The sequence below is a fragment of the Rhagoletis zephyria genome, unplaced genomic scaffold (assembly GCF_001687245.7).
Source record: "Rhagoletis zephyria isolate East Lansing unplaced genomic scaffold, Rhagoletis_zephyria_1.1 Rzeph_scaffold_12351, whole genome shotgun sequence".
NCBI lineage: Eukaryota > Metazoa > Arthropoda > Insecta > Diptera > Tephritidae > Rhagoletis > Rhagoletis zephyria.
Window position 1 is genome coordinate 1,338 of NW_016169425.1, and position 12,937 is coordinate 14,274.

The 12,937-nt window shown below is 37.7% G+C and overlaps 2 protein-coding genes across 2 annotated transcripts; one reads left to right on the forward strand and one right to left on the reverse strand.

Annotated features, from left to right (window-relative positions):
* Nucleotides 1-990: 990 nt before the first annotated feature.
* LOC108377581 (nose resistant to fluoxetine protein 6-like) lies at nucleotides 991-6,168 on the forward strand. The gene is made up of 9 exons (XM_017633853.1): nucleotides 991-2,038; nucleotides 2,106-2,344; nucleotides 3,540-3,763; nucleotides 3,844-4,100; nucleotides 4,165-4,537; nucleotides 4,619-4,787; nucleotides 4,872-5,065; nucleotides 5,138-5,600; nucleotides 5,659-6,168. Exons 1-9 carry the CDS (start codon nucleotides 991-993, stop codon nucleotides 6,139-6,141), a joined length of 3,450 nt encoding a protein of 1,149 aa, XP_017489342.1. The 3' UTR covers nucleotides 6,142-6,168.
* Nucleotides 6,169-6,442: 274 nt separating this feature from the next.
* On the reverse strand, nucleotides 6,443-12,338 carry LOC108377582 (nose resistant to fluoxetine protein 6-like; the record flags this gene model as incomplete). Its single annotated transcript, XM_017633855.1, has 8 exons — nucleotides 6,443-7,340; nucleotides 8,357-8,699; nucleotides 8,794-8,919; nucleotides 9,003-9,196; nucleotides 10,744-11,076; nucleotides 11,649-11,803; nucleotides 11,866-12,017; nucleotides 12,130-12,338. Coding segments are annotated over 8 exons (1,695 nt in total), but the record flags the coding sequence as incomplete, so codon positions are not given.
* Between the last annotated feature and the right edge of the window lie 599 nt (nucleotides 12,339-12,937).

Below are 12,937 nucleotides of genomic sequence, written 5' to 3' on the forward strand. Positions count from 1 at the left end.
AGATACATACATATGTACATTAAAGTGGTCCTTATATGTAGGAAGAAAATTTTTACATCAGATTTCCTAAGCCTCGTTGTCTCGTTTAGCAGAATCTTCCTAATAAATGCTCTAGTAGAATTGCTAATTAAAAAAATTAACGTTATTAGCTTTTAGTGGCATCAAGTTTGTCGTATTAGTCTTTCGATTTTGTTTAAGGCAGCCGCAACACTACATACATATCAGCTTCCTACTTCCTTCCTGTTCATCGAGAAAATTCGTTATAAAAAAGCAACAGGAAGAAAAGAGCTTTGCCTCTTAAATTCATTTCTCTTTATCTACTAGAAAAACAAATAAGAAATGTTCTCTTTTGTGGTGGTACACGTGTACACCTTCTGCTCAGCCCAATTGTAAACAAATTATTAGCGCATAAATAAATTAGGCGTTCGCTCTGAAGCCCAAAAACCACCGAGTTAGACGTATAAGTAAATTTAAAAAATGCGTTTTTCACGCTGAGTGCTGTGTGGTGTTCAGTCTCTTTTGAGATTTCGAATCGAACGCTTCGTAGTCATCAGCAAAAGTGGGCGCGCCGATACCGACGTCGAGGCCTTTAGTATAAACTGACAGTGTTTGTGCATATTTTTAGAAAATTTTGTCAGCAAACGAAATAACATAAATAAACTGCCTTTGTTCCTGGGCTGTAATAAAAACGGTTTTTGGCTAATTTTAAGTGGCAAAGTACAAGGATTTTGATTTGAAATCGCAACAGTGCTTTTTACGTACATTTAAGTTAGTGGTTTCAGTACATAATTGGAGCGCAACGAACCTTTGGAATTTTATTCTACACTTACGCACATACATGCATACATACTCATGTGTACCACATGCATTCATTTAAATTTACACTTGCAAGTACATACCTACCTAGATACATATAAACGATAAGCGCAGCAAATTTGGCAAATGTTTTGAGTTAAATGTACCATTAAGTGATATACATATTAAACTAATATGACTGATCGCCGCGGATATATTGCTCGTAGTCGAGTAGGGCCACCTTTCACCGCAGCAAGGTTCAATTTAAAAAAGATACTGCTTTGTGCTCTTTTGGTATTCTTCGTCTTCCCGCATAGCTCCTATGAGTTTTTACAATTCAATGGGGCGGCTAAGGGTGGTGCTGGTGTTGGGTACGTCGCCGATGCCATCAAACCAATAGCAACAAAGCGCCCATTCGAGAAGAAATTCAAATTTCATAAAATAGAACGCGTATACATTGGCGATGAGGAGGAGAAAAATGACGACGACGACGACAGCGAAAATGATGGAGATGACAAAAACGATGATGTTCGCAACGGTGACAGAAAACCAGACGATGACGCTAGCCGACAAATGGACGCTAGCAAAGAAGCGGCAGAGTCGGAAGAGCTGCCGTTCAAACGTGCACGCGTGGCTCACAAAGAGCGACGCGCTACCACCACCTCCACGCCGATGAATGAGAAAAAACGTTCAACCACTAAGAAACAGAACAAAATAGCAGACGATGAAAGCAACCGAAGCGAAGAGTCGAAAACGTTCTTTGGCTCATTATTTGGAAATCTCTTTGGTGGTGGAAGTGGTGACCGAGGCGATGCCGATCCGCAGCCGAGGTCGACGAGTGAAGAAGATAGCTCTGCTGAGAAGAAAGTACCATCAAACGGCATTATTGACTGGTTGAAATGGTTGAGTGAGCGAAATGAACGCACTGAGCGACAGGAAGCCGTTGAACCGGATGATACTGAGTCTTGGCACTCCTACCTCAATCGTTGGCCATTCAACAGTTTCTTTCCCATTAGCAAGTCGGCAAAGCCAATACGCCGTCAAACTAAAGAACCCGCTTCCCCGCAGAACGGCAATTCAGATGAGGCGACCACCACAATGTCTCAGGAAAATTTCGAAAGCATATTGCATACACTACCTAGCTTTGTGTTGAATCCAGACCATGTTACCAACACCGAATGCAGACAACAATTGCAGATATTTCATCGACAGCTGCGTGCCAATAAGTTTTGGACGCTACAGAGTACGTTAACCCAAACACATCTATGCCATTTATTTAGACCTTAAATTATTTATTCTTAAATTTCTAGTGTTGGACGCCACGGGAAAAATTAGTGCAGGTTTGTTGCGTGGCAATATCAACCAATTCGGAGACTTCGACCAATGCATGCAGGTGAAAGCTAGGGTGAAGGTAACACCGGAAATTCCGGTTCGCATTCGCGGGAAATATTGTCTGGCACACATTGAAATGCAAACTTCAACAAAGGAGCTGAGGGCACCTCTACATTATGCGCAGGGGCGCGCACTCTGGAGAAGTCATTTTGGAAATGTGAGCAAATATTTTATATACATACAACTGTATGAGTGGTGGTATTTAACATTTGAGGAAATTATATAGTATCGAAAAATTCTTTAACGGTTACACTAACCTTTAACACACACTTTAACCTAAGTTTTACGCCGCCTCCGAACAGCAAATGGTTTTTATGAAAAGGTTTTCCAAGGCACAAGTACCCTCGGAGGTTTACCATTGCCTGCTGAAAGGCGACCGCTGTTAGAAAACACGTTTTATAATTTAGATGTTGCGCCTACTAGCGATCTAACCCTGGTACTACGGAGTAATATGCACCTCTAGCCACTCAGCCACAGCGGGTTACCTAAGATCTTCGATAAATTTTCATATAGCCACGGACTATTCCACGGGACAGTACTGGGCTGATCTTTTGATCCGTAAGGTGCATATAGCATTAGAGGCCATATTATCCAAGCGTTTTCCTCTTCTTTCAAACTCCACATCAAATAGCATAATGCTTTTTGGTATTTCGTGGACGTCTCCGGAGACCTTCCTAGTTTAGGGGAAACCCTGACAGTGGTTAACTTCCAGTTGGGTTTAACGGGGTGCCTTTAAAGCTGGACATCTGCTCAGTATGTCAGAGAGAATATTTTCGCCCGCTACATTAAAAGAACGTTTCTGTGGAGTCTCAAGAGGCAACTGAAACTCTTACTTTAGCTAGCGATAGAACTACGATGAGATTCATGGGATGAAAGTTCAAAAGATGGTGACAGTCTCTGGGTGGATGCCGCTCAAATCCTCTCTGTAGACTGTTTGATCCATAGGTTTTTTTTTAATGTTTGTATTTGTGGACCTTGTGAATAAGATCATAAGACATCGTTTAATGATAGCTTGTCCGTCTTTTGATAGTGAGGGGGAAGGTGAACAAACAAGTAAGAAAAGTTTACTTTTGAGCGCAAATTTTCTATTTCAATACCGAACACTGTTTTAGACCCATCGTCAAATTTCTCATTTCGTCTTTATACCTACTTATGTATTTATGTTCGACAATATAGTCTGTAACCCCCCAAGTATTCTTCAAGAGTAAAGTTAGCTTAACAAAACTTTGTATTGGGGTTAGAACCGTTATTGCATTTCAAAATCCTACAATTCAACAAATGTCGAAGAAGGCTCTCCACGAAGTTCTTTTTAAAACTTAATTGAAATTTTTTGATCATTTGTTTCCAACCAGCCCAGTCATTTCGCTCCGCGCTACGACATCGCCAACTGGGGCGTTTGCATACCAAATCTCTGCAGCAGTGAGGTAGTACAACAAATGGTCGAATCGAATCTGCGTGCTTACAATGCGACAGGTATAGAATTTCATGTGGAAGTCGATGACAATGATTGCTACACCCGATCACATGTTAAGCTCATGAAACTCATTAAAAAGGATCGCAATTTCGCCCTGACAATGTATGGAACAGTTTTCACGTTTATAAGTTGACCTTAAAGATCTTAATAAAGTTTCTCTTTCATACACACATCATATGTAGATTCAGTATTGGTGGACTTGTGGTACTATGCGTTGGTTCATTGCTCAATAAATACCAGTCGAAAATAAAAGTCTGGGTACTTAGTAAATTCAAGAAGACTAAAACAGACTCAAACGGTGAAAGCGAAGGAAACGAAAGTACAGTGGAGGCGATTACTGATTCAACGGTAATCGAGAACGCAGCGGAAGATGGCATAGCTAGGGAAACAACACTGGAAACAGATAGTGGAGACGGGAAGCCTGAACCATCCTATAGCGGTTAGATCACTTTTTATACATATATTTATAGCATTGCCTTACGCATTTACCCATACATATACAGTACTTCAGTCTCTGACTGCCGTGCTTCGGGACACCGTCAGTACTTTCTCACCACAACGCACAGTTTCCGCATTGCTTGGCAGCGATTCTTCGCAAACGCAATTCCCGATCTTCAATTTGCTCAAACTGGGCGCCACATTCGCCCTCTATGTCAGCCTCAAATACATTATGATTGGACATCTTCCCATCATCAATCGGGATACTATGGTTCGAGCGTTGGAAAAACCACAGAGCATCCTGTTCCGCACACCAATGGTTTACATGGATATGCTTTTGATGGTAAGCGGCTTCTTGATTGCTTATCAACTGGCTGAAGAAATGGAGCAAAAATCGCATATTCAGCTGTTAAAGCGCATGGCTTTAAAGATCACAAGGTACGCAGGCACTTTTAGATTACCCCTAGCTTGGTCCGTCCAATTACCAACGCATCCTCGATCTCTTCGCCGTATTCTTAGGTACCTACCTACTTTGTATGCGGTGCTGTTGTTCCAAACATATATTCTTCCACTGCTTGGCGCCGGACCGCTCTGGACGAATTTGATCGGCCAAAATACACGTTTGTGCGAGCAACAGTTGTGGCGAAACTTTTTTAGCGTTCAGAATGCAATTGAATTTGAGGAGACTGTGAGTAAAAATGTATTCCCCAATTCCATAGGGTCTGGTGTATTATAAAAAAAAAACACACACACACTTGTCTAATGTTTGTAGTGTTCGCCTATGTCCATACAATTGGCTCTTGAAGTGCAGCTCTACATACTGGGACCGTTGATCGTGTGGCTCTACTACACCGATGCAGATGCTGCATTCTTCATCTATGGTGCTCTGCATGCGATGTCTGTGGCAGCACGTTACTCTCGCACACAACGCGAATACCTATCGACGACCTTGTTCCATGGCATGAAGTGAGTCCCCCTGGACTTGAAATTTTTTCACAAATAGTATGCCTCTGATTTTTTTCATTTCCTTTTTCACAGCGTCAGCAAATTTTACCGCACGGCCAATTTGCTCGTCTCTTCGCCGATAAGTCGCGCAACCCCCTATCTTTTCGGTATCGGCACTGGTCTGCTACATCGCTCTCAAGCCGGTGTGCTGGAGATCGCCAGCGAACTCATACCCGTTGGTTGGTTGTGCGCCTCATTGGGATTATTCTGGTGCTTCTGGTCACCCTCGGCGAGCATGCGCACCGATTTCGTTTATACAGCTGGCGATGCGGCATCTTATGCCGCTTGGTGTCCGCTAATACTCAGCTTATCTGTAGCTTGGTGTATTTTTATGTTTCCAAGGGGTGAACAGTCTGTGCTGCACCTTCTTACCACAATGAGACCTGTGCTCTTCCTTTCACGCATAACGTTCCCCATACAGTTGATGACTTATGTGGTGGTATTGTACAACACTGCTGGTGTAAGTGAGCCACACAAATATCATCTGGGTGACTTGGTAAGTTCAGGAGCCTCCATAAAATTACGAAAAGACGTTTAACATAAAAATTTTACAGGTTAATTTTAATGAGATCGCAGTAATTCTGATCAGTGGGCTAGCACTGGCTTTTCTAATCGATGTGCCTGCCCAACATATTCGCAAAGTTGTAATAAATCGTATATTTGTAGAACGTACGGCGCGCGAGTATGAACAAGAAACCGAACGCGGCACGGGCGCTGAGGCCTCTGAACCTGAAGCTGAAGCGGATAACGAAGAGCAAATTGATCAAGCTAAAGATGACGTGGGAGATGATGACCCTGAAGTTAGCACGGAAGAGTTGGAAAAGAACAACAAAGTTGAAGTGGCTGATGAAGAGGAGAATAAGAACGAGGATGAAGAGGAAGAGGAAGAGGAGGAGGAAGAGGAGGAGGAGGAAAATACTGCAGATAAAGAAAGTGAGATATCTGAGAATGATGAAATTAAAAAACGACCAGAAAATGATAAAGAAGAAAATGTACCAAGCTATACACGAAGAAGACGACGAATAAGCGATGATTAGACAGAATGGAGAATGTGTTGATAGATGCTATTTCAGTAGAAACAAAAGACAACAATGGGAAAATCATTAGACATAAGGCATACGATACAATGAAAAGAAACAAAATGGTGGTCAGAATAAAATGGGGCCCGTTACAAAAATTACATTGTTAGGGCGCAAGACCGAATGCATGTAGACTAAAATTTGATAAAGGCAATCCACACTTATGTACATACTCGTATGTATAGACCCAGGACTATTTTTGAACAAACATTGTTTGGATTGGTGTTCTTTAAAAACTCGATGCGTAATTATTTTGGATTTTTTTTTTTTTTTGGTGATCCAGCCCATTATTGAAAGATGAGACGAGAAGTCAAAACAATTGGTAATACGAACCCAAAAACGAACCCGAATTTTATTAAATTTACTTTCAAACTAACATTCATACATACATACTATGTATATATTTATTTTCGTAAAAATTTACTTACATTTTTATTTATTTTTTTTTAATCTTAATTAAGAATACACGAGCACATATTCAATTCATTCATTGAAATCTAACCTAGCGAAAAGCATAACTAGTATTTTTTATACAACGATTCTTTTTGGATAACATACAGCTCCTCCCTGACAATTTTTGTAACAACAAGATCAGAGACTATATGTGTGACTTATAGTGCGGCAAGTTTTATTACTTCCTAGTTGTATAGTTATTTGTCTAGACAACTATGAAAAATTTATACTTTTACAATTTATTCCTGTACCCATATGCATCAATAAATATGTATTTACATATGTACAAATGTACATATGAATATTTCTCATGTGTGTTTGTACATGTGTATGTATAAAATCCTAAAACTCAAAATTAAACGCTATGTAATCATCACAAAATATTATATGTATGTCATAAAATACATAGTAAGAGTATCAATCATACTTACTTAGAACTATGTACTATAAAATATTTATAAAAAAAAATAAATTGAGTAGAAAACCATTTATTTTTGTATTTAGAGTATTTAACTACTTCGTTACGCCATCTGCTCCTCTGACGTGCTAGGACTTCGATTTTCCGTGGACGATGTGCGTTTCTCAGGACGTCCCGCTTTCCGCAACAATATCCGCTCCAAGGCATGTATGGGCGATTCAAAAAGTAGGCAAAGCACAAAGGCTAAAACGAATGTGTCTATCGTGTGACTAAACATGTCATTCTCCTAAAAGATAAATACAAATTATTTAGCTAATTTGATCTACACATGATGCAAATATCATGGATCTACATACATACATATGTATGTCTGTATGTATATTCCTACATATGTAAGTAAATAATACAGCTTTTCCGAAATTTATAAAAAAAAAACTCAGTTTACGGTCTGTACCAAGTTGGTCGCTTAAGTCGTTAAATGGAATTTATTTTTCAAGGAAGCCAAAATCAAATGAAACATTAATATCGTGCCGGATCACAGTGGTTTGAAACTGGCCGATTTTTGAATTTTTATTTGTTTATCGAAAATATTGTAGCAATTTCGAAGAAAATGGATTCCTTTTGTATGAATGATACATAATAAAACTAGTTGAAAAAAATCATAGGGTTCGCAAAACGAAAAATATTGCACAAGAAAAATTTGAAATATTATAGAAAAAGTTTCTCCGAAATTTAAAATTAAAAAAAAAAAATAGTTTTAAAAATTTGAACTTTTGGTGACCATTTTTTGAAACTCTGAATTTTCACGAAGTTTATAGAAAGTTTTCAACATTGATTTACTTGATTTTTGTTATTGAATAAGCTATATTTGAAATAAAAATTTACGACAAAGATTTCTGTACCTACATATGTATATTGGAAGACGTTTTGAAGATCGTGAAAGAAAACTAAACAACGAATACTTCTGGAGTAACTGTATGCAGTAGCATAGAATATTAAATTTTAGTACAATAAAGTGCAAGTTTCAAGTGGTGATTCACTTCATATTTCGAAAATCTATTAGAGACGCAAAAGTGAGTGCATAAAATGAGCTCTGGATTCCGAATATTAAAAATACGTGTAACAAAGAGCACTCGCCCAAGACGACAAAAGGGCGTTACTCCATGTAAAACACAAAATTTCACTTTTGCATAACCACCCCACACCGGGTATTATTTCCTAGCTAGACAGAAATCTAGTCAATTCAATATATCATTCACGCGAGAAACTTTTAGAGGTTATATTACCGAAAGTTATGCTTACCAAGTTCACATAGGACTGATGGGTGGCATAACGCTGACTCGACGAGTGATATAACTCCACTATGCCATTCGACAAATAAGCGCAATAGGTAAGTCTACTGATGGGTGCGAAGAAGCGACTGCTTAGGAAATTACGCAACCAGCCGGCGTGGCCTGTTGTTGCTGCCATCACCAACCACGCCACCGATAAATTCCAAGCTAATTTATGAAATCCGGCATAAAGAAAACTCTCTATGTATGTATATGGACTCCGGTAGAACCGGCATATTGAGAACATGGCTGCAACGCCGATCAAAGTCGCAGTAAACCAAGCGAGGCGTACAACCAAAGAGCGTAGTTTTGTGCTGGAATTAAATTAAATCAAAGTATGCAATTTTTTTTTTTTTTTTTTACATAATTTTATATGTAATTGTTTATATATAGTTTTGCCATATTTACCCTCGCTCCTGCATAATATGCACGACATAACCAGTCAACAAACCGATAAAATAAGACGAGGCACGCATATGTGTTTTTATATAATAACCAATGTAATATTTATTACTGGCCAAGTCGGTTAATTCGCTACAAAAATATAACATCAAAAAAGTAAGTAAGTTGCCGAAAAAATACTATTTAAGTAGCAGCATTAGAATTTTTTTACTTACTCTGAATAGACCAACAAAGTTGGATCCAAGTGCCGCACAAATGTCACCACAAATGGAATAACTGTGGTACAAACGACAGCTGCAATCAGCAAGCGAAGGCCATATTTGCGCATTTTGAATAGTAGATAGATGAAAATTGGCGCAATGAAGAAAAGTTGTGTATCGACAGACAGATACCACGATTGGAACATACACTACAAATTCAAAGAGAGGCAAACTTTAAATTTTTATGTAAGAATTTGGATAATGTTAAAAAGGGATATATGTAGTTAATAATTGTAAGGATGACAGATGCTAATTGTTTGATAAGGCTGACGCTGTTACTTAAACGATACCTGGGTTTCACTTTACCATAGAACCGGGGAATTCGTGTGTCTTTTGAAATTTAATAAAGTAAGCTCTATATAACTAAATTCTTTTTTTACTTAAGGTGCTTATTGCGCTGCCAATAGGTCAGTTGATACCTTTTTCTGTGAAAAATTAATGAAAGCTTTCAAGCTATACTATTTTAATCAAAAACATAATATGCAATATTATAAAAAAAAACATGGCATTAGTAAATTACCTGCGCTTGAGGGAATTTGACCAAAATTTTTAAAGCTGGCATAGATAGAATACAATTTGTTTAGTTGGGGCCGTTTTCTCAATTACCTGTAACTTTAAAGTTCACTTTATATATATAGGTTGCATTTATGATTGCGTCTAAAGTAAAGCATTATATCATCGATTTTATATTGGTTTACAACAAAGAAACATACATACGACAAAAACCAATAATAGAAATGCTTAACTTTAGACATAACCTTATTTTTAATACAACCTTTAAATATAAAGTGAGCTTTAAAGTTAAAGGTTGCTTCCTAAAACGGCTCTTAGTCTAAAAAAAAATCCCTTTAATTGAAGGAAAGATCTAAAATCGGCCATTATCTTGAACAAAGAGCACAGAACCTCAAAATGTTACATTACAAAAAAAAAATTATCGCTAGGTCGAAATTTTTCTTCCCGCATAACAATGATGAATTGGTTTTTTGTTGGTCAAAACACGATCGCGTCATGAAAATCAGCATGGGCCAAAAAGGCGATCAATTGAAGAGTTTTACTGTAAACTTAAGAGCAGGGACACCCAACCAGTTTAGACATCTAAAAAAAAAAAAAATAAACAATAGATTAGGTAGACTTGAATCGTGAAGATTGTACTGAATGTTGCTCATACGACGCGTGTGTCGAAAAAGAGTGATTTTATTTACTGGGTACGAAAGTAATATAAAAACTGAATAATATAAAACTGCCTGAAGAGGAATTTCGTGAGTAAGATAAAATCCACTTTTTATCCAGAAATATTATTCATCATGTGGTGCTTGCACCAGAAGTTTTAGGGTTCAAGTAAAAGAAGCTTGTAGTAATTTGTCAGCACAAGAAAAAATTTTCATTCTGTTGGAAATTTTTCTTAAACCACAATATTTTATAATATATTATATTTGCATAAGAATGCTTTTTCAATCCGTTTACGACTGTTCGTAGGCGATCGATAATTTCAAGCGAAAAAGTACTCGAAAACGAATCGTAGACGGCTATCTTAAACGACTCTTTAGCCGCTTTTTCTTCCAGTTACAGTTACTTTCTGATTGATGACAATATTAGTGATGATATAATTAAAAACAGCGTACTAGATCAATTTTTCTCAAAGGTGACCTAATTATCTGAGCACGAGTGTATGTGCGTAATAGAAGTATGTACTTACAAACTTATCCGTGTTGAAATAATTATTTACATAGAGTATATTAAGCCACCATGACGCCTGACAGCGCTCCTGTTCACGTCTGATGCGCTCTGGCCATAACGGACCGCTGCCGATGCTCGGGAACCAGGTCATGTAGAAGCCGATAATTGCCATATAGGCCGGTGTCAGGCGAATGTAGCGGCCAATGTACAAAATCAACGGATTTATTTGACCACGACGACGATGCAGTTCGACCAGCATAATGCGACAGAACAGGAAACCACTCAACAACAGAAATGTATCCACAAATAATAGCGAATTGTAGAGGAATGCAAATGTGGGGAATTTCGTTTGCTAAGATGTGCGGTGATTTGCCAAGAGGGAAATAAGAAAAACATATATAATATGTATGTACAGTATTGGCCATATCTATAGCACCGCCATTTCAAAGTCCCTAAGGGGAAATAATTAATTATTAATGGCAAACAATATCTCTTAATATAAAAAAAAAAATTCTAGCACTTCTGAGAAAAAATTTTGAAATTTGGGTGAAAATTTGTCGATTTTTTTTGTAGCCCTTTAAAAGATTTAAAATTTGTTGAATTTTTTTTTTAGTATTCTATAAAGTCTAAAACTTGGGTTTATATGGTTTTTGTTGGAGAATGAACTGTATTTTACTTGAAAATTCCTAAAAATAAAGAAATAAACATGAGTGGCAAACAATATCACTTTGAAATGGGGGGTGCTATTGTATTGGTCAATACTGTATATATGTATATGTATGTGAATTAAATACAAATGTCAAGCATTCAGTAAACAATTGTGAAATAGTCATTAAAGCTAACGGTTTCAAGCGATTAAACCAAAACTCGTTTTTTATGCGTATGTATGTATGTACATAAATTAACATTAGTGGTTATTATTACCTCTGCTACGAACGCCACATTATAAGTGGGACTGCCATAGATAAACGACAGCGCATGCCCGGCAAGTATCAACAACATTGCCATTGCTTTGATGCCATTTATCGAGTTTAGCCCCATCTGGTCTTTACTCGCCTGAAACAGTTTCTTCGTATTCTCTGCAATATGAAAACAAAAAAAAATATCATCCAATCTACAGATATGCAAATATCACACCCACCTATAACTGAGAACGACAACAATGCGATTGTCAATGTTTCTTGTTGCAATGCGCGTTTCGAGACATCATCGGCACTTCTCGACGCATAAATCAAGTAGCAATGATAGGCGGTGCTCAATGTGGCCAGCAAAATAAACAGAAATAGCACAACACTGCAAAATATTCGAATTTACAAAAACAAAAAATAGCAAGCAATTACTTAAGCCATTACCTAGCATATAAATATGTACATATGGTTGTGTGTAAAATGATTAACCCACTTACGCATAAGCAAACATTCCACCATCGACGTGCAACGCCCTGCCGGATCCAACGTTGCTCAGCTGACAGGCCGTTTCGTTGACGCTTAACACCGGGCGTTGCAAGTAGTTCTGCAAAAACTGAGCGACATCGGTGGGCTCACAAGACGCTGGCAGGCATGCGCCCCAATGCGACACCACCACCACTGCTGCATCACCAATGCTTTTCAAGGCCTGCAATTAAAAGCAATAACAATGACATTAATTCGCTTTTTTCATTTTGGTTTTTTTGGCAAATTATGACTGATTGATGTCAATTTGTTTTCATATTCTCTGTTGCGCATATTGCAACCGTCTGAAGAGCTTTAATATGTGTTAAGGCGTGTGTTAGCTCTGGGCAGTAATGCGTTAATATTTTACAAGGGGTCAAGTTAGTAATAAAACTGGTGACATATTACACAATAAATAATTCCTTCACTTATACAAATCACACATTAGAGGCACACTATTCACAGCCAAATTGCTTACGAAAAATCAGAAATTTGCACTTTAATTGGTTTCATTTTTTGTTATGTTGTCAGTTACATATTTAGCGATAACTTCAGTCATTCGATTTTATGGAAAAAACATACATAAGTATATAAGTAAATACATAGATAACTATATAAAATCGCATATTTGCTTCACAGAAGAATTTAATCAATAAATCAGTATTCAGTATTTTAGTGCTAAAAAATTTTGGTTCATTTGTATTTTAATAAACACCATATAAATCTAAGTGTGAAACTGTATACGAAATTTAGGAGAAATCTGCAAAATCTCATCAAAATTGC

Coding starts and splice junctions, on each gene's coding strand:
- LOC108377581 (XM_017633853.1), top strand. CDS start 991: ATGACTGATCGCCGCGGATATATTGCTCGTAGTCGAGTAGGGCCACCT. Junction 2,039..2,105: donor TAAGTTTTGGACGCTACAGA/GTACGTTAACCC, acceptor TTAAATTTCTAG/TGTTGGACGCCACGGGAAAA. Junction 3,764..3,843: donor CGCAATTTCGCCCTGACAAT/GTATGGAACAGT, acceptor CATCATATGTAG/ATTCAGTATTGGTGGACTTG.